General features: G+C 43.0%; 1 protein-coding gene across 4 annotated transcripts in view; it reads left to right on the plus strand.

Annotated features, from left to right (window-relative positions):
- Positions 1 to 22,250, plus strand: part of sema4d (sema domain, immunoglobulin domain (Ig), transmembrane domain (TM) and short cytoplasmic domain, (semaphorin) 4D) — an 88,224-nt gene that overhangs the window by 55,968 nt on the left and 10,006 nt on the right. For all 4 annotated transcript variants that reach the window (XM_065007591.1, XM_029628598.2, XM_065007590.1 and 1 more), the window contains 13 exons: positions 4,754 to 4,890; positions 6,388 to 6,533; positions 6,624 to 6,686; positions 6,834 to 6,932; positions 7,431 to 7,524; positions 7,819 to 7,935; positions 10,153 to 10,304; positions 11,124 to 11,299; positions 14,613 to 14,769; positions 14,940 to 15,162; positions 15,390 to 15,505; positions 21,857 to 22,029; positions 22,195 to 22,241. In XM_065007591.1, the coding sequence (XP_064863663.1) occupies positions 4,754 to 4,890; positions 6,388 to 6,533; positions 6,624 to 6,686; positions 6,834 to 6,932; positions 7,431 to 7,524; positions 7,819 to 7,935; positions 10,153 to 10,304; positions 11,124 to 11,299; positions 14,613 to 14,769; positions 14,940 to 15,162; positions 15,390 to 15,505; positions 21,857 to 22,029; positions 22,195 to 22,241 (1,700 nt within the window). The remainder of the gene's footprint in view (positions 1 to 4,753; positions 4,891 to 6,387; positions 6,534 to 6,623; positions 6,687 to 6,833; positions 6,933 to 7,430; positions 7,525 to 7,818; positions 7,936 to 10,152; positions 10,305 to 11,123; positions 11,300 to 14,612; positions 14,770 to 14,939; positions 15,163 to 15,389; positions 15,506 to 21,856; positions 22,030 to 22,194; positions 22,242 to 22,250) is intronic.

Raw genomic sequence — 22,250 nt, forward strand, 5'->3', positions numbered from 1 at the left:
GAAAAGAGCTTCTGGACATCAGAACAGCGATCACTAACCTCAATTTGGATCAAAGTTTATACTTCAAATAGTTGTAGGCGCAGGACATACTGCTCACGACAGACCCGGCCTCGGAAAAGATTGCAAGACGTGCCCACATGCAGACACCTTGACAAAAGTACAGTACCAGTCAAAGGTTTAGACACACCTACTCATTCAATGTTTTTTCTTTATTTGTACTATTTTCTACATTGTAGAATAATAGTGAAGACATCAAAACTATGAAGAAAAAAACACATGGAATCATGTAGTAACCAAGAAAGTGTTAAACAAATCAAAAATATATTTGAGATTCTTCAAAGTAGCCACCCTTTGCCTTTATGACAGCTTTGCACACTCTTGGCATTCTCTTAACCAGCTTGAGGTAGACACCTGGAATGCGTATCAATTAATAGGTTGGCTTTGTTAAAAGTTAATTTGTGGAATTTCTTTCCTTGATGCATTTGAGCCAATCAGTAGTGTTGTGACAAGGTAGGGGTGGTATACAGCAGATGGCTGTATTTGGTAAAAAAACTAAGTCTATATTATGGCAAGAACAGCTCAAATAAGCAAAGAGAAATGACAGTTCATCATTACTTCAAGACATGAAGATTAGTCAATCAGGAAAAGTGCAGTCGCAAAAATCATCAAGCACTATGATGAAACTGGCCCTCGTGAGGACCGCCCCAGGAAAGGAAGACCCAGGGTCACCTCTGCTGCAGAAGATAAGTCCATTAGAGTTAACTGCACCTCAAAGTGTAGTCCAAACAAATGCTTGAGTTCATTTAACACACATCTCAACATCAACTGTTCAGAAGAGACTGTATGATTCAGGCCTTCATGGTCGAACTGCTGCAAAGAAACCACTACTAAAGGACACCAACAATAAGAAGAGACTTGCTTGGGTCAAGAAATACTGGCAATGGACGTTAAACCGGTGGAAATCTGTCTGATGAGTCCAAATTTGGAGATTTTTGGTTCCAACCGCTGTGTCTTTGTCAGACACAGAGTACGTGATTGGATGATCTCCGCATGTGTGGTTCCCATCGTGAAGCATGGAGGAGGTGGTGGGTGCTTATTCTGGTGACACTGATTTATTTAGAATTCAAGGCACACTTAACCAGCATGGCTACCATAGCATTCTGCAGCTATAAGCCATCCCATCTGGTTTGAACTTTGTCCCACTGTCATTTAGTTTTTCAACAGGACAAACACACACCTCCAGGCTGTGTAAGGGCTACTTGACCAAGAAGGAGAGTGATGGAGTGCTGCATCAGATGACCTGGCCTTCATAATCAGGAAATGCAGAAGCAATGGCTAGTGGCTAACGTTAGCCAGCTCGAGCTAGCTAACACAGAGCAGATTCTCCATATGACGTTGAGAAATGTCGTGGGTAGCAGATATCCGGGAAATAAGTTAATAAATGTTTTTTTTAATTTTTTTTTAAAACTTTTAACTGTTTGTAGTTCTAGGCAACCAGATCGTGACGACAACTGTCTTTGACTACACTGCTGTTACTTTGGTGAATAAAAACTCATGCATCCTACCTTTTAAATCTGAATAACATTTACAAAGGTACAAGCAACTGATTTTAATCTTCCATGCAGCCACATTAGGAAGAATTTATTTTGATTTGATCAAATGTCCTATTACAGTATGTTACTGCCTCCATAGTTTAGGTGCAAACTATTTGACTAAGATAGAGTATTATAATCTTACAACTAGGATAGAATAAGCACATTTAGATTAGATCTATTTTCATATTTCACTTAGGCTTTAAGGGCTCAAATATTTCACAGGTTTATGAGCTTTTCTCTGGTTTGAGCTGACTCAGTTTGACCTAGAAATACATAGGCCTACTGTTTTGGGAGAAAAAAAAAAGTAATTGAAAAGCATTGATGACAAGTCAAACATTGTCGCTGTATCTGACAAATATTTTATATAATGTAACGGGCAACTCAAGCTAGGTTGACAAGCATCAACATTTTCTGCATTTTTATTTTTATTTTTTATTTTTTTGCAGTTTCTGGTTTGACCTAATTGTCCTTTTGGGGGGTTTTATGGGTGTTCTAATCCAGTTGGATGATAGACAGAGAACCCTGATTCTGTCAGAGGTGTTTGCCAGTTGCACCATCCAGGGCGTTCCTTCCTCTCTCTGCCTGAGGGATAGTTGGGGAAATAGGTAGGCCTTCCAAAGTCATAGATATATGGGTTGTTGTATGATCTTATTGTCTTTTTTCAACAGACAAAAAGCTTTGTAATTGGTTTCTTATCAGATCTGTCAGTGGTGGTGTGACGTTTAATGGCAGAGTAACATAATGCTGCTGTGAATTAGTGCATAGAAATGACAGTAAAATCGGATGACATGTTTTATATCATCTGTAATGCTGCTGGGAAGGTTGTCATGTAAAGCCCTTTGGGGAAGAGAAGAGATCCGCCTTTCAAAAAAAACAAAAAAAAAAGGATGAATAAAAGGTTAGTGTGCCCTAATGAACATGACCCAGCCTAAGAGGAGCAGAGCATGGCTGTCATGTTAAATGAAGAGCAAATGGTCCCCCTCTCTGTCAGACTGAGCGACTCCCATCAAGTTAGTTCAGGGCCCTGTCATCACATGCCCTCCCTCCCGCACACTACCTGAACTCAACGCCTGCGGTCTTGTACTTTGTATTACCAAACACAGGCTACACAGCTGTTGTCACTAGAGGCTGGTCCTTTGATAGCAGGTCTGTCATTTACATAGTTGATGTGAGTTGAGAGATGCTGTGAAATGTCTTGGGTTGGCAATGTGAAATAGTGTGAATGTGGTGTTCTGTTTGAGAGGAGTAACAGTTACTTGAGCCATAAGAAAAAGCACATGTATAGTAGCTGTTCTAGTGTGCTCTTGTGACAGTCACACACCCCCTCAGGTCAACAGCACCCCCTCTGGCCAACAGCACCCCCTCGGGCCTCCGAGTATTACAATATATTTACTGATGACAAAGTGCCACACTTGGTTGTGATTTTGAGTACATTAGAATACAGGACAGGAATCTGTTCCGCTGTGTACATGCGTAAACAAGTCCAAGGGGTCTCAGAATGTCTGTTCGTGTATCTATCCACAGACGCTGAGTGTTGACTGTTTCAGTCACAGGGCCACAAACTACAAGGTTATAATGTTTTTTTAACGTGCTCTATCATTTGTTTTGTGTGTGGCAGTTTCTTTGTGTATGTGTCTAGTTAACAAGTGAGCTAAAAAGAGGATGATGCGGTCGTAGAAGCCATCTCTGAAAGGAAGTGGGTTTACTGTGTTAACGGCTGTCTCTCTGCTGCTGATTAATACACTACTCAAAAAAATAAAGGGAACACTTAAACAACACAATGTAACTCCAAGTCAATCACACTTCTGTGAAATCAAACTGTCCACTTAGGAAGCAACAATGATTGACAATAAATTTCACATGCTGTTGTGCAAATGGAATAGACAACAGGTGGAAATTATAGGCATTTAGCAAGACACCCCCAATAAAGGAGTGGTTCTGCAGGTGGTGACTCAGTTCCTATATTTCCTGGCTGATGTTTTGGTCACTTTTGAATGCTGGCGATGCTTTCACTCTAGTGGTAGCATGAGACTGAGTCTACAACCCACACAAGTGGCTCAGGTAGTGCAGCTCATCCAGGATGGCACATCAATGCGAGCTGTGGCAAGAAGGTTTGCTGTGTCTGTCAGCGTAGTGTCCAGAGCATGGAGGCGCTACCAGGAGACAGGCCAGTACATCAGGAGACGTGGAGGAGGCCGTAGGAGGGCAACAACCCAGCAGCAGGACCGCTACCTCCGCCTTTGTGCAAGGAGGAGCACTGCCAGAGCCCTGCAAAATGACCTCCAGCAGGCCACAATGTGCATGTGTCTGCTCAAACGTTCAGAAACAGACTCCATGAGGGTGGTATGAGGGCCAGACGTCCATAGGTGGGGGTTGTGCTTACAGCCCAACACCGTGCAGGACGTTTGGCATTTGCCAGAGAACACCAAGATTGGCAAGTTCGCCACTGGCGCCCTGTGCTCTTCACAGATGATAGCAGGTTCACACTGAGCACATGTGACAGACGTGACAGAGTCTGGAGACGTCGTGGAGAACGTTCTGCTGCCTGCAACATCCTCCAGCATGACCGGTTTGGCGGTGGGTCAGTCATGGTGAGGGGTGGCATTTCTTTGGGGGGCCGCACAGCCCTCCGTGTGCTCGCCAGAGGTAGCCTGACTGCCATTAGGTACCGAGATGAGATCCTCAGACCCCTTGTGAGACCATATGCTGGTGCGGTTGGCCCTGGGTTCCTCCTTATGCAAGACAATGCTAGACCTCATGTGGCTGGAGTGTGTCAGCAGTTCCTGCAAGAGGAAGGCATTGATGCTATGGACTGGCCCGCCCGTTCCCCAGACCTGAATCCAATTGAGCACATCTGGGACATCATGTATCGCTCAATTCACCAACGCCACGTTGCACCACAGACTGTCCAGGAGTTGGCGGATGCTTTAGTCCAGGTCTGGGAGGAGATCCCTCAGGAGACCATCCGCCACCTCATCAATAAGAATATTTCATTCATTCAGATCTAGGATGTGTTATTTTAGTGTTCCCTTTATTTTTTTGAGCAGTGTATACCTGTTTGTCTGAGCAGAACATGACCAGTCTTTAGTCTCTTTACCTACCTCTTTTAGAAGAGACCTGTGTATTAAATCAACGTTCTTGTATTTTGTTGTCATCAGAGGAAACTTCACGGTTCCGAAGCTGCTCCCGGAATCCAACATGGTGTTCGGAGTTCTAGGTGTGTTCTTGGGTCTACTCCTTGAGGTTTCTACACACGGACCCCACAGCATTCCCCGGACCTCCTGGAAACACGAAGGTATGATAACATGATCAGCACTTTACCTCACAGACACTCACACTGCAGCAGACCTGGGTCAAGTATTCTCAAATACTTTAGGACGGTACGCTAGATTAAGTTTTCCTGGTACAATAGAACCAATGGACTCTAGAGAAATGATTTACTGGAAAGATGACTGTAGGTAATTTTCTTCTTAAAGTCTCAAATATTCACCAAGGGTTCACTATTTTAAAAACATCAGTCTCCATTGAGTCTCTTCTCAGCCTTTCATGCTGTGTTTCTTGAAGGGGGGATGAAGTTGAGTAACTGTTTGTATGCTGCTATTGACATAAATAGCTCCAGTAATCAAATCGCCTTTTATTTATCACATGCTTCGTAAACAACCGGAGTAAACTAACCGTGAAATGCTTACTGACGGGTCCTTTTCCAACAGCGCAGAGTTAAAAATACAAAATAGAATGGTGATACGAGGAATAACAACAACGAGTAAAAATAACATGGCTATATATACAGGAAGTACCAGGTAATACCATGGCTATATACAGGGAGTACCAGGTAATGACGTGGCTATATGTACAGGGAGTACCAGGTAATGACGTGGCTATATGTACAGGGAGTGCCAGGTAATGACGTGGCTATATGTACAGGTAATGACGTGGCTATATGTACAGGTAATGACGTGGCTATATGTACAGGTAATGACGTGGCTATATGTACAGGTAATGACGTGGCTATATGTACAGGTAATGACGTGGCTATATGTACAGGTAATGACGTGGCTATATATACAGTTGCCGTACCAAGCGGTGATGCAGCCAGTCAAGATGCTCTCGATGATGCAGCTGTATAACATTTTGAGGATCTGAGTGCCCATGATAAATCTTTTCAGCCTCTTCAAGGGGAAGAGGTGCTGTCGTTCCCTCTTCACTAATGTGTCGGTGTGTTTAGATCATGATAGATCTATAGTGATGTGGACACCGAGGAACATGAAGCTCTCGAATAACTAATTATGTCATGGCTCAATGCAATAAATTGATACTCACTCCGAACAAAATGGATCCCTTCCCTCCAGCCAGTCAGTGTTGTCTTTCAGCGTCTGAGAGAGTGTTTCTGCCCAGGCAGGTGGCGGGAAACCTGTGCCCTCTCACACCTGTTGTCGGCGCTGCCAGACACTCTACCTAATGCAAACTACTGCCAGCTTCCCCATCAATCACCACACTCACACAAAGCATTCTGAGTAGCCATTAGAGATAGGCATTCGCAGAGATGCACAAAGGAGACTGGTTTATATCCCCTAAACATATCTAGACTGGACTGGCCCATTATTACGTCTGAGAGGAACACTAGACCTATTCATCCTGCACTGTGGAAATTGTAGATAAGCAATAAGGAAATCATGAGTTGCTTTTTTTCAGTAACTTTGGGAAATTGCTTGACTTGACTTTTAACCTAGACTCAGTCATGGGTGTTGGCATTGGACAATGTTTAAAATATGTGTGTCTTGTTTATCAACAGAGCTCAAGTTGGTGGAGTTTTCTGAGCCCGGCATCTTTAACTATTCCACTCTGTTGTTGAGTGAGGATAAGGATGTGCTGTACGTGGGAGCGAGGGAGGCCATCTTTGAACTCCGCATGACCAATGTGTCAATCAAGAACAACAAGGTACGGAAAAAGGTTTTATCATTTCAAAAGGTCTCAACTTTACAGTTTGCCTTTTTTAATAATTGTTCTATTTGAATGGTTCCCCTGTAGGTTCAATGGAAGGTCCCGGAAAACCACATGACGATGTGCATCGTAAAAGGAAAATCTAAAGAGGTAGATCTGCTTATTCCATCAAACGCCTGACTTCAGATCTGTTGTGAAAGGAAGCCATGTCTCTGCTCTCCAGTATCTCCATTTTGTTTTTATTTGGGGTATCCCTGTCAGCCAGGTGTAAATGTGTCTTTGTGATGCGTTTTACAGACAGACTGTCTAAACTACATCCGGGTGTTACAAGTGTTGGACGACAAGCGACTGTATGTCTGTGGGACACATGCCTTTCAGCCCATCTGTCACTACCTAGTAAGTGGATTACGTTTGCGTGTTAGTCATTTAGTTGACACACTCTTAGCCAGAGCGACTTACAGGAGCAATGCCTTGCTCAAGGGAACATCGACATATACAGTGGGGCAAAAAAGTATATAGTCAGTCACCAATTGTGCAAGTTATCCCACTTAAATTACAGGCCTCATCTTTTTAAGTGGGAGAACTTGCACAATTGGTGGCTGACTAAATACTTTTTTGCCCCACTGTATATATTTTGGCACCTGGTCAATCCAGGGATTTGAACTAGCGACCTTTCGTCCCAAAGCTCTTAACCGCTAGGCTACCTGCCACCTCTGGATCACTGGTGACAGCCGCCTCTTTATTTTACATTGTATTTTATTTTGAGGTAAAAATGAAAGGAATTTAATGGATTTTTAGTATATTTTAATGTCCACACCATGTTGAAGTTCAACTTTTACTTCACAGTAAGTAGTAATCATTACTGTGTAATAACCATAATTGTGCTCTCATCAGTCCCTAAAGGATTTCAGTCTGGAGGGTCCACCGGAGGACGGGAGAGGGAAATGTTCCTTTGACCCATCTCAGAGCTTCACAACGGTCATGGTTGGTAAGTAGGCCCAGATTTCATCGGTGGTAGGCCCAGATTTCATCGGTGGTAGGCCCAGATTTCATCGGTGGTAGGCCCAGATTTCATCGGTGGTAGGCCCAGATTACATCGGTGGTAGGCCCAGATTACATCAACTGCTTTTTTTGGTACACAGCCCTAAATACATCATTATCCTGATTGTACTATTTTGAGGTATTTAGGCCTGAAAAACAACCGAACCTGGTTTTTAGAGAGAATTTAAATTAAATAAATCTTTATTATACATCTTATGTGTTTTGTTTCCTGTCTTTTTAGATGGAGAACTTTACTCTGGAACGTCATATAACTTCTTAGGAAGTGAGCCGATCATCTCCAGATATTCTCTTTCACAGAGTCTGTTGCGGACAGAGTATTCAACATCTTGGCTGAACGGTAAGATACCTGCTCCTCTCCAAATAAGGAATTGACCGTATCAGTGTTACTACACTTGAACCCTTTACACTCGTACCCGGGTATACGGGTTGAAAATGGCAGATTTGGACACTGATAAGCACCTAAATTGGAACTCAGTGGCTGTACAGTAACATGCAATAAATGAGGTCAGAGTTCAGCGCTGTATGGGGTTTTGACTGAAATCCATTCAGCACTGCACGCAACGAGGTTGCCCTCATTCAGTAACTTTTGCAAAAGTTTTGTTGTCTGAGTGAGAGAAAAGCTGTAAATGAAGAGGACTCTGTATTTAGAAAGATGAGACATTGAGGATTATAATAAATACTGCTTTGACGTCATACAAGCAACTCAAAACACCTGTAAGTCCAAATGTGCACTTCATATTTCCATGTTAATATACAGTGTCCACGTTTATGATCACTGTTTGATATACAGTTAGAAGATGACATGGCGTCAGACCCTGGGTTGTTCTGAACAGAACGAGCCTATTTGTTTGTCTACCGTTGAACACGCACACCTGAATCGTGACTCGTTTCTATCCACGCCAAAATTACGATCGGACTCTCTGAATTGCCTCGTTGCCTAAAAGATAGTATTTTATAACTTAGCTAGTCATGTTGGCAATAGAACAAGCTTTCAAATGATGCCCATCTGACCCAGATTTAGATTTCTAATGGGTCGTTTTGGGATTGCGTTTAACAACAGTAATTGTGTGAAGGTGGGGACGCGGAGTTGTTCCAAACACCTACATGTGTGCTAGTGTCAGTTCCTCGACGGCATAGCTAGGAGAGCAAAAACGTACAGTTGAAGACTCTTCTTTGAGTCTTAAAAGTGCATTGAAAGCACATTTTGGAGGTGTGTGTGTGTGTGTGTGTGTGTGACCACTTGGAGACACCAGTTAGTCCTCTCACTCAAAACCTTGTCATTTATTTGGTCTTATGTTGCACCTACCCCACATTTTCCAGGAATATTCTTATCATGTTACTGAATGTATCCAGAGTATTTTCAGAGTCTGTTATACACAAATGCAATGAAAAGTACAGGAAATGTAAAATGCACATAAAATCAACATCGTAATGTTGGGATTCAGTTTTGTCAGGTGAACTGTTGTCCTCAACTTTGGTCTAATTTTCCCATAATCTCCAAACTGTTCCCTTTTCAATTGCTACCATGGTTATGCATATGCTTTTCATATTTATTCTGTAAGAGACATTTCTGTTTAGCCCTGCCCATATAGGCCAATTCCCACGAATGTAAAGGGTTTTAAGGAGCTTACATCAAAGATCCTCTAAAAAGTAACAGCTGATCAACCTTCAAGTTTTCCTGACTCACAATATACAGACAAATCTGGAGGCGAAAGAAACGAACACCTGTTTAGGAGAGGTGCTGGCTGAGGGGAGTAGTAGAACACCTGTTTAGGAGAGGTGCTGGCTGAGGGGAGTAGAACACCTGTTTAGGAGAGGTGCTGGCTAGTGGAGTAGAACACCTGTTTAGGAGAGGTGCTGGCTAGGGGAGTAGAACACCTGTTTAGGAGAGGTGCTGGCAGGTGAAGTAAAACACCTGTTTAGAAGAGGTGCTGGCTAGTGGAGTAGAACACCTGTTTAGGAGAAGTGCTGGCTGAGGGGAGTAGAACACCTGTTTAGGAGAAGTGCGCGCTGAGGGGAGTAGAACACCTGTTTAGGAGAGGTGCTGGCTGAGGGGAGTAGAACACCTGTTTAGGAGAGGTGCTGGCTAGTGGAGTAGAAAACCTGTTTAGGCGAGGTGCTGGCTAGGGGAGTAGAACACCTGTTTAGGAGAGGTGCTGGCTAGCGGAGTAGAACGCCTGTTTAGGAGAAGTGCTGGCTAGTGGAGTAGAACACCTGTTTAGGAGAGGTGCTGGCTGAGGGGAGTAGAACACCTGTTTAGGAGAGGTGCTGGCTGAGGGGAGTAGAACACCTGTTTAGGAGAGGTGCTGGCTGAGGGGAGTAGAATACCTGTTTAGGAGAGGTGCTGGCTGAGGGGAGTAGAACACCTGTTTACGAGAGGTGCTGGCTAGTGGAGTAGAACACCTGTTTAGGAGAGGTGCTGGCTGAGGGGAGTAGAACACCTGTTTAGGAGAGGTGCTGACTAGTGGAGTAGAACACTTGTGTGGTTCTCTTTTTCAATATGCAGAGAAACCATTTATTTACCACTGACCATGAATATCTCTCGACCCCATAGAACCCAGTTTTGTTTTTGCTGATGTCATCAGAGAGGGGAAGAACAGTGCAGATGGCGAGGACGATAAGATCTACTACTTCTTCACTGAGGTGTCTGTGGAGTACGAGTTCTTTGGCAAGCTGCTCATCCCCAGGATAGCACGCGTCTGTAAGGTCAGGACACGTCAGCGGAACGGCTAACCATCTGCCACTGGCACTACCATGCCATTCTCTGCCTCATCGTGCTCCCTCTCGCTCCCCCTCCCTCTCGCTCCCCCTCCCTCTCGCTCTCTCGCCTCTCGCTCTCTCGCCCTTATCTCTCGCTCTCTCACCTCTCGCCCTCTCTCGCCCTTTCCCTCCCCTTATCGCCCTTTCCCTCGCCCTTTCCCTCCCCTTATCGCCCTTTCCCTCGCCCTTTCCCTCCCCTTATCGCCCTTTCCCTCGCCCTTTCCCTCCCCTTATCGCCCCTTTCCCTCGCCCTTTCCCTCCCCTTATCGCCCTTTCCCTCGCCCTTATCGCCTTTCCCTCGCCCTTTTCCCCTCCCCTCCTTATCGCCCTTTCCCTCCCCTTATCGCCCCCTCCCCTTATCCCTCCCCCCTTATCGCCCTTTCCCTCCCCTTATCGCCCTTTCCCTCGCCTTATCGCCCTTTCCCTCGCCTTATCGCCCTTTCCCTCCCCTTATCGCCCTTTCCCTCGCCCTTTCCCTCGCCTTATCGCCCTTTCCCTCGCCCTTTCCCTCCCCCTTATCGCCCTTTCTCTCGCTCTTTCCCTCCCCCCTCTCGCTCGCTCTTTCCCTCCCTCCTCTCGCTCTTTCCTACTTTTTTGCTTCTTCCTACCACAGTACAGTTTGTTCACTGAGTCCGGTTTCAACTGCCTGTGGGTTCAATTCCTGCAGGGATCAATTATACATAAATTATATTTGGATGAATGTGTCTGCTAAGTGTCATTTGTTGTTGTTATTATTATATATAAATGTGCCTCATCTCTGTGCAGGGTGATCTGGGGGGCCAACGGACGCTACAGAAGAAATGGACCAGTTTCCTGAAGGCCAAGCTGGTGTGTTCCATGCCAGAGCTCAACTTCGTGTTCAACGTGGTTAATGACGTGTTCATACTGAAGACTGCTGACTGGAGAGAGACTGTCATCTACGGAGTGTTCACATCCCAGTGGTGAGTTGGGATTCTCAGTCAGGAAACTGTAATAACTCAAACTCCATTTTATTAACATGTTACATTTCCTTCAGAAAGTATTCACCTCTAGACTTATTCTACATTTTGGTGATGCAGCCTTGAATTCAAAATGGATTCAAAAACAATCTCAATCAACTACACACAACACTCTATAATGACAAAATGAAATGTTTTTTTGATAATTTATTGATAATGAAATGCTGAAACATCTCATTTGCATAAATATTCAAACCCATAAGTCGTAGAAGCTAAGAGCTTTCTATACATGGATTGTGCAACATTTGCTCATTTTTAAAAAATTGTATTATTCAAGCTCTGTCAAATTGGTTGTTGCTCATTGCTAGACAGCCACGTTCAGGTCTTGCCATAGATTTTCCAGATTTAAGTCGAAACTGTAACTCGGCCACTCAGGAACATTCACTGTCTTTTTGGTAAGTAACTCCAGTGTAGATTTGGTCTTGTGCTTTAGGTTATTGTCCTGCTGAAAGGTTAATTTGTCTCCCCAGTGTCTGTTGGAAAGCAGACTGAAGCAGGTTTTCCTCTAGGATTTTGCCTGTGCTTAGCTCTATTCAGTCTATTTTTATCCTGAAAAACTCCCCAGTCTTTAACAATTACAAACTTACCCCTAACATGATACAGCCACCACTATGCTTGAAACTATGGAGAGTGGTACTCCGTAATGTATTGGATTTGCCCCAAACACAACACTTTATAGTCGAGACAAAAAGTGAATTGCTTTGCCACATTTTTTGCAGTATTACTTTAGTGCCTTGTTGTAAACAGGATTTATGTTTTGGGAATATTTTTTATTCTGTACAGGCTTCCTTTTCACTCTGTCAATTAGTTACAACGTTTAACGGCTGTGATAGGAGAAAACAGGATGGATCAACAGTGTAGTTCCTCAACAAAACGAACCTGTTTAAAAGTCATGATTGGAATCATGGTGACATTTCCTGAGTGGTTTCATTCCTCTCCGGCAACAGTTAGGAACGGCTGTCCCCCCCAAAAATATATAATAATCTTGGTAGACCAAGAGGAGTAGTCAGTTCTTTCGAACAATCGATTGATCTAAATTTATTAACCTGTATTTTTCCATATATAGACACACATCCTATGTTTGAATCAAATCAACTATATGCACTGAGCTTGTCTGATGCTCTAAGTTGTTTGATTAAATAATTAAGACGCATAAATGACTAGAGGGAGTCCGACCAGCAATTGATTTGATTGTGCCTGGCCAGGCTCAGACTTGCTGCACTGTGGTAAAAAACATGGCAGCGAGTGACTTTGTGACGAGGAACCGTTTCTCTCTCCTCCCTGCTGCAGCGACCACCACAGAACATCAACAGTGTTTATCATGCTGTCTGTGTTGCTGAAGCTGTAACATAATTACAGACATTTCTGACTGAGAAGTTTTGTTACAGAAATCCCTCATTTGTTTAGGAAAAACATTCCCTATTCCCTCAACCCCTTTGCTCTCTCTACATGACACGTATGCATCTCATGCACGTTAACGACAGGGCCTGACCTATAGCACATCATAATCACATCAATAAATGGGTTATAACAAACTCTGAACACCGTAACAGCAAAATGGATGCAGAGGACGTGACAAACTGGAGATGGGGGAATGTGTACTGGTTTCTCAGGAAGTAAAGGGGAAGTCAGATGTGTGGAATAAATGTGACTAGTTGTTAAATACTGGAGATGAAGAAAAAGAAGGTAAGGAACAAGCTTTGTCTGCGTATTATGTTTCCAAACAGATGCTGTTAGATTACAATAAACCTTTTCTGACTGTTTGGAGCAGTTTAAACACTAAATAAATTAAAAGCGTACCAGAGAGTGTTGTGATGTTTAAAACAAAATTGAGAAGCTTTTATCACAGCAAAGACTAAACAGTCGCATGCATTCGTGAATGAAATTGCCTAAATGGAACGGTTTATTTATTTTTCACGCTAATTATTGAAGTCGCTTAGTTATTTTATTTTAAAATTAAAATGCTTGATTGCAACATGGTCTAGGAAAAAGGCGCCAATTCAACAGCGCGCTGTTTCAGAACCGCCGACAGCAACCGCGAACAAATGCAGGAGATATTATTTGTGTTCGTGTTGCACCATTGTTCTTTATCATGTACAGTTTCAGTAACGCGTGTCTTAAAGGGGTGGACTGTACCATCCCCATCGCCTCCACAATGGACCAGTCCACTCATAGGCGGAAATCAGACAGGTGTCTTGTACACCGTGAATCATTGTTTTGACTACTGCTCGACTAAAGAAATCTCGATCAACCAAACAATCGACCAGTCGACTAAATTCAGTCAGCCCTTGGAAGGACACCTCTCTCTGTAGTAACTGGGTGTATTGATACACCAAAGTGTAATTATAACTTCATGCTCAAAGGGATATTCAATGTCGGCTTTTTAATTTGTTTTTTACCCATCTACCAATAGGTGCCCTTCTTTGTGAGACATTGGAAAACATCCCTGGTCTTTGTGGCTGAATCTGTGTTTGAAATTCACTGCTCGACTGAGGGACCTTACAGATAATTGTATATGTGGGGTACATAGATGAGGTAGTCATTCAAAAATCATGTTAAACACTATCGCACACACACGTTGCATGGACAAAGGGGTTTAACACCTTATAATTACTGACCTAAAGGAATTTCAATGTTAATTTTAATTTGTTTGAAAAAAAAAAAAATTTACATTCCACTAACATTATGGGGTATTGTATGTAGGCCAGTGACAACATATTATTTTAAGTCCATTTTAAATTCAGGCAGTAACACAACAAAATGTGGAAAAAGTCAAGGGGTGTGAATACTTTCTGAAGGCTCTGTCATTTTACCACGGTGTTACTAGTGAATAGGTATAGGAGCGACCACATCTCACCATGGCAGTGGTAACACCCACATCTCACCATGGCAGTGGTAACACCCACATCTCACCATGGCAGTGGTAACACCCACATCTCACCATGGCAGTGGTAACACCCACATATCACCATGGCAGTGGTAACACCCACATCTCACCATGGCAGTGGTAACACCCACATCTCACCATGGCAGTGGTAACACCCACATCTCACCATGGCAGTGGTAACACCCACATCTCACCATGGCAGTGGTAACACCCACATCTCACCATGGCAGTGGTAACACCCACATCTCACCATGGCAGTGGTAACACCCACATCTCACCATGGCAGTGGTAACACCCACATCTCACCATGGCAGTGGTAACACCCACTTGTGGAAAGGTGTTCTGTGACATTGTCTCTTTCTTGTCCAGGGGAAACGTAGGCCTGTCTGCAGTGTGTGCCTACGACATGTTGTCAGTAGAAAATGTGTTCTCCAAGGGGAAATACATGCAGAAAGCCACAGTGGAACAGTCTCACACCAAGTGGGTGAGGTACAACGGGATCACCCCCACCCCTCGCCCAGGAGCTGTAAGTGTTGCTTGCTGAAATCACCTTCTAAACATGTCTACATCTTTTGTCATTTTTTTTGAGTTCTGTTTAATCATACGTTTCCCCTTGGATTGAATTGTCATATTTGGACGGGGTTAGAGCGTTGTATCCTTCTTAGCATCATCCCTCTCACTCCTATCCATCTGTAGTGCATCAACAACCACCACCGTCTCCAGAACATCAGCAGCTCTCTCCACTTGCCTGACAAGACCCTGCAGTTTGTTAAGGACCATCCCTTACTGGAAGACCCTGTCCTTCCCATTGGCAACGGGCCCAAACTCATCACCAAGGACGTCAGCTACACCCAGATTGCTGTGGAGAGGGTGCAGGCGCTGGACAACAACGTATATGACGTCATATTTACTGGGACCGGTAGGCGCCAACGGTTCTCAGGGGAGCTGGCTGAGGTTCAGAGGACAGTGTTGTGTGGGAGTTAGGGTCAATTCCATTTTAATTCGGTTAATTAAAATGTTCCTCGTTGTTGTGAAAGGTGTTTGTATTTGGTGGGATTATGATCAACTCTCAGCTCCTGATTAAGACAAAAGGGGCGTCTTTCAGTCCTTGATATGGCGTTGACATTTCCCCCTCTAACCCTTTAGATAAAGGTCTTCTGCATAAATCTGTGGTGTATGACGGGCTGGTCCATACAGTGGAAGAGATTCAGCTTCTCCACAAATCTGAGCCTATCAAGACCTTGCTTCTGTCATCACAAGGGGTAAGTCGAAGAGAAATATGGAAGGAGACTCTCACATCCGTGTCTCACGGAAAGTGAGTTCTCCTCTCCTGTGATAACAGGAGGAAGACATGGAAACGTCAGTCGCCAGTTCACATCATACGTCTCTTTCAAGTTCCTTTTCAAAGTTTTTCTTGTTCGGCCATTTCCAATAAAACTAAAGCTATTGAATACCCAAAGACAAGCTAAGCTTTATTTCTCAATTTGAGAAGTCTGCCTACCCACTAACTTTGGCTCTCGATTTGGATTCCATGTCCGTGTAAAACTGTTCAACTCGAGAGTAGAAAAAGGGAAGTTACTGACCAGAGACGACAAGTCTGCGTCGATGTTAAAACCACAACTTCTCTCTGAATGAATAATCAGCATTGTTTGCTCTCTACAGGCCGGACTTACACGGCATTTAAGCATTTTTAGACACTGTCAAAAAAATAATAATTGTTGACTTGAAGGTGTATGTTAATCTTTAGTGTGTGTGTGTGTGTGTGTGTAACGTCTTGGAATTTGAGGTCACTGTAATTGGCGAGTATCAGACTCAAAAGAAACACGTGGCTTTTCTCTGCAACTTCACTACCTTCGCTATTATCAGTAGCATTTCATTCTTATTATTCAAGTTAATACCTATAAATATTAGTCTAGTAATACTAATGAAGACTTGTAAAGATTGGAGAGGAATTCTGAAAGAATACAGATTTAAACTATTAACACCAAGTCTGTTTGTTTTTCCCCCACTTTTCCTAACAATTCACATAACTTCCCCAACGCTGCTTTAAAAAAATATATATATATATATATTTAACCTTTTTATTTAACTAAGGAAGTCAGTTAAGAACAAATTATTATTTACAATGATAAGGCATAAGGCCTCCTGCGCAGACGGGGGGACCTGGGATTTAAAATGTTTTATAAATATAGGACAAAACACACATCACAACAAGAGAGACACAACACTACATAAAGAGAGACCCAAGACAACAACATAGCAACACAACATGACAACAACATGGTAGCAAGCACAACATAACAATATGGTAGCAGCACAGCATGGTAGCAGCACAGCATGGTAGCAATACAACATAACAACATGGTAGCAGAACAGCATGGTAGCAATACAACATAACAACATGGTAGCAGCACAGCATGGTAGCAATACAACATAACAACATGGTAGCAGCACAGCATGGTAGCAGCACAACATAACAACATGGTAGCAGCACAACATAACAACATGGTAGCAGCACAACATAACAACATGGTAGCAGCACAGCATGGTAGCGGTACAACATAACAACATGGTAGCAGCACAACATAACAACATGGTAGCAGCACAACATAACAACATGGTAGCAGACCAACATGGTAGCGGTACAAACATTATTGGGCACAGACAACAGCACAAAGGGCAAGAAGGTAGAGACAACAGCACAAAGGGCAAGAAGGTAGAGACAACAATACATCACGTGAAGCAGCCACAACTGTCAGTAAGAGTGTCCATGATTGAGTCTTCGAATGCTGCTGCGGTCATTCTCTGTGACAATGTGTTGTTCAAAGTGTGTAGAGAGGACGCAGTGATGAGAGAAATCCTTTACTACTGGAGAAACATTATGCTACTGACAATATTAGGATATAGACTATGCATTCTGTAGGATGAATCATGAAAGGAGCTTGGCTACGTTTTCATTCAGTTGCAACCCGAGGAAACGCAAAACTGTCACCGGTCATCATTCCTTGCACGTATGCTGACATTAAAAATCTTGCCTTTCGCTTCAAATCCTTCCTGTAGGACAAAGAAAATCTACATTATAGGATGATGCTAAATCAATGTAGCCTGTCCTATAAATTAACGATGAGTGTTTTAATGGGGATATATAGAGACATCTGTGATAGGCTATATGAAGATAAAATTGACAACCATTAGAAAATAGAAAACCGTCCAATGATCAGCCGCTGATACACATTTGAAGCCAAGGTTGGTTATATGTTTTGATGTGATTTTTTTAATAATATTTTTTTACTTATCTCTTGTTGGTTAAGGGCTTATAAGTAAGCATTTCACTGTACAGTTGTATGTGACAAATACAAATTTGATTTGGTTATGTTGACAATTTTTATTTGAGCTTTAACTAAATCGGTGCCACCACTCATTGAGGGTCAACTCTGGCAAATGTTGTTGTCTCTGTCTTTTAGGGTTGCCAATAGCAATGGTGGTATTGTAGATTGACTTTAGCTGTCCTATTATTTTATATATATATATATATATATATATATATATATATATATATATATATATCCTTCTCCACTGGCATATCGCTTCCCTTTCTCTCTAGCTTTTGAACGAGTAGCCTGAAAAATATGAACAAAACTATTTCAAAGATTTTACTGAGTTACAGTTCATATAAGGAAATCAGTCAATTGAAATAAATTAATTAGGCCCTAATCTATGGATTTCACATGACTGGTTAAAGGTACCTGTGGAATGTTGTCCCACTCTTCAATGGCTGACTAAGAAATACATATCTATATATGTATTTCTTAGTCACAGGTACCTTTTTTTTAAATGGGTAGGGTCGTGGATCAGAAAACCAATCAGTATATGGTGTGACCACCATTTGCCTCATGCAGCGTGACACATCTCCTTCACACAGAGTTGATCAGGCTGTTGATTGTGGCCAGTGGAATGTTGTCCCACTCCTCTTCAATGGATGTGGAATGTTGTCCCACTCTTCTTCAATGGCTGTGGAATGTTGTCCCACTCCTCTTCAATGGCTGTGGAATGTTGTCCCACTCCTCTTCAATGGCTGTGGAATGATGTCCCACTCCTCTTCAATGGATGTGGAATGTTGTCCCACTCCTCTTCAATGGCTGTGGAATGTTGTCCCACTCCTCTTCAATGGCTGTGGAATGTTGTCTCACTACTCTTCAATGGCTGTGGAATGTTGTCCCACTTCAATGGCTGTGGAATGTTGTCTCTTCAATGGCTGTGGAATGTTGTCCCACTCCTCTTCAATGGATGTGGAATGTTGTCCCACTCATCTTCAATGGCTGTGGAATGTTGTCCCACTCCTCTTCAATGGCTGTGGAATGTTGTCCCACTCCTCTTCAATGGCTGTGGAATGTTGTCCCACTCCTCTTCAATGGATGTGGAATCTTGTCCCACTACTCTTCAATGGCTGTGGAATCTTGTCCCACTCCTCTTCAATGGCTGTGGAATGTTGTCCCACTCCTCTTCAATGGCTGTGGAATGTTGTCCCACTCCTCTTCAATGGATGTGGAATGTTGTCCCACTCCTCTTCAATGGCTGTGGAATGTTGTCCCACTCCTCTTCAATGGCTGTGGAATGTTGTCCCACTCCTCTTCAATGGCTGTGGAATGTTGTCCCACTCCTCTTCAATGGCTGTGGAATGTTGTCCCACTCCTCTTCAATGGATGTGGAATGTTGTCCCACTCCTCTTCAATGGCTGTGGAATGTTGTCCCACTCCTCTTCAATGGCTGTGGAATGATGTCCCACTCCTCTTCAATGGATGTGGAATGTTGTCCCACTCCTCTTCAATGGCTGTGGAATGTTGTCCCACTCCTCTTCAATGGCTGTGGAATGTTGTCCCACTCCTCTTCAATGGCTGTGGAATGTTGTCCCACTACTCTTCAATGGCTGTGGAATGATGTCCCACTCCTCTTCAATGGCTGTGGAATGTTGTCCCACTCCTCTTCAATGGCTGTGGAATGTTGTCCCACTCCTCTTCAATGGCTGTGGAATGTTGTCTCACTCCTCTTCAATGGCTGTGGAATGTTGTCTCACTCCTCTTCAATGGCTGTGGAATGTTGTCTCACTCCTCTTCAATGGCTGTGGAATGTTGTCCCACTCCTCTTCAATGGCTGTGGAATGTTGTCCCACTCCTCTTCAATGGCTGTGGAATGTTGTCCCACTCCTCTTCAATGGCTGTGGAATGTTGTCCCACTCCTCTTCCATGGCTGTGCGAAGTCGCTGGATATTAGCGGGAACTGGAACACGCTGTCGTACAAGTCGATCCAGAGCATCCCAAACATTTGTATTTTCTTTTTTTATATTTTTATTTAACTAGGCAAGTCAGTTAAGAACAAATTCTTATTTTCAATGACAGCCTAGGAAAAGTGAGTTAACTGCCTGTTCAGAGGCAGAACGACAGATTTGTACTTTGTCAGCTTGGGGGTTTGAACTTGCAACCTTCTGGTTACTAGTCCAACGCTCTAATCACTAGGCTACCCTGCCGCCCCATGCTTAATGGGGGACATGTCTGGTGAGTATGCTGGCCATGGAAGAACTGTGACGCTTCCAGGAATTGTGTACAAATCCTTGTTCATTATCATGCTGAAGCATGAGGTGATGGCGGCGGATGAATGGCACGACAATGGGCCTCAGGATCTCATCACGGTATCTCTGTGCATTCAAATTGCCATCGTGTTCATTGTCCTTAGCTTATGCCTGCCCATACCATAACCCTACCGCCACCATGGGGCACTCTGTTCACAACGTTGATGTCAGCAAACCGCTCACCCACACGACACCATACACGTGGTCTGAAATTGTGAGGCCGGTTGGCCGTACTGCCAAATTCTCTAAAACGACGTTGGAGTTGGCTTATGGTAGAGAAATGAACATTCAGTTCTCTGGCAACAGCTCTGTTGGACATTCTACATTTTAGACTGTCCTTTTATTGTCCTCAGCACAAGGTGCACCTGTGTAATGATCATGCTGTTGAATCAGCTTGTTGATATGCCACACCTGTCAGGTGAATGGATTATCTTGGCGAAGGAGAAATGCTTGCTAACAGGGATGTGCACAAAATTTGAGAGAAATAAGATTTTTGTGCGTATGGAACATTTCTGGGGTCTTTTTTATTTCAGCTCATGATACATGGGACCAACACTTTACATGTTGCGTTTCTATTTTTGTTCAGTGTATAGAGTTTAAAACTAATAGGCCTAGGTCTATTCAAGGAGAGATGCATCGATCGATCCTCTTGCTTGCTGAATGGCTATAAAATAGGCGACAGTACAACGTTGGCAATGAACTGGCTTAGGGGTTTGAATGGCGAGAGTGACGTGTAGCCTAGCTCTGGTGTGATGTGTTTACATTGGCCAAATTGATACCTTGCTGCACTGATGCATTGCAAACGTAAAAAAACAGGCAAATTAATTCACACAAGGTGAATTGTGCAGCCTGTCAGTGGCAGTGTCCCAGATAACAATTAAATTGGTAAACAACTTATTATCGAATGAAAAAAATATGTTACGAAAAAATAATGAAATTTGTGGCAGGACGATATTTTGCAACTGGTGTGAACAGACGTGCTCGTATAGATTTATTTTTTTCTTAATAATTATTCGATTTGAAAATAACAGACTTGGTGAGAAAGGGCTTTTACTGAAATGTGTCATTTAAAAATCATGACGGGAGCGTTTGATTTGTATTAGAGATTGAGTCCAAGACAGGCTACTTTAGGAAACTTTCTGAATGGACATAAGCCTATAGAGAGAATCAGCGAAGACACACAGACACACACGTAAAAGCACCCATCAATCAAAGAAGCCAGCGTATGTCAGACTCTAGCAAATATACATTTTTTTCATGAAAACGTTTTTAAAAATCTAGGCCTACTTTAAGCTTTCTGAAAGTAGTATATAAGATAATGAATTGACAAGGAAAGGATGAAGGTGTGAGAGACGGCTATGCAATAGTATGAAGTTGAAATTTAACAATATTAAAATGGAAACAAATAAACGCAACATGTTCATAGTTTATTTATCAGCGTTGATTAGTCTAAATGAAAAAGATTCCTTGTCGAATTATTCCATGCCAGGTTGGAGATTGGCGCATTATAGGCCTCAGAGCCAGAACAACCATGTTGACTGCTGTTGAATAATTAACGAATAGTCACACTATTAAAAGAAGACCGATTTAAAAAAAAATATATATATATATATTTACTAGCAAGCAATGAAAACGTGCCTTGTATAAAAGGAAGTACACGTATATAAAATAAATGTACTGAAGTGCCATAGCCTATAGGCCAGCGCTTAGACAGCCCCACTCAACTGGCGGATTAGCTGCTGGACCGTAAAACAACAATTGGAAAGAGAAGATATCGACGGACTAAGTTATAATCATTAGTAAACACTCCCGCTATTAGGTGAAGTTTATCAACATGAAAATGCAGTTAATTATTAAATAAGTACCCCAAAATGAATGTAGGCCTATTTTAAATGTATTTTATTTTCATGGCTGTTTTCAGCCATAAGTCAGTTACATGGTATTCAGCTACCATCACAGACCTTTGTGTGTGTGGCTGTGTTGACAGACGAGGTCCCTGTACGCTGGCTCGGACTCGGGCGTGGTGCAGTCTCCTACTGCGTTCTGTGACAAGTACCCATCCTGTTCAGACTGTATCTTGACCCGGGACCCTTACTGTGCCTGGGACCCAGACTCTTCCACCTGTGTCAACATCTTCCACACCCAGGGCCTCACACACCGGTAACACTCCTTTTATAATGGCATTAGGATTATCAGCACAATGCAAAACCTACGTGTTTTTACTGCCTCGGTGTAACCCAGTCCGTCCTGTTTCTCCAACTACAAGCCTGAAAGTGTCGACCCTGATCTATGTCTACCTAATGTCAGTTCTGTTTTGTTTTTCAGGAACTTGATCCAGAGCCTTAACGGTGATGCAGACAAGTGTCCCTCAGGTCTGTAAC

Source organism: Oncorhynchus nerka, linkage group LG22 (genome assembly GCF_034236695.1).
Source record: "Oncorhynchus nerka isolate Pitt River linkage group LG22, Oner_Uvic_2.0, whole genome shotgun sequence".
Lineage (NCBI taxonomy): Eukaryota > Metazoa > Chordata > Actinopteri > Salmoniformes > Salmonidae > Oncorhynchus > Oncorhynchus nerka.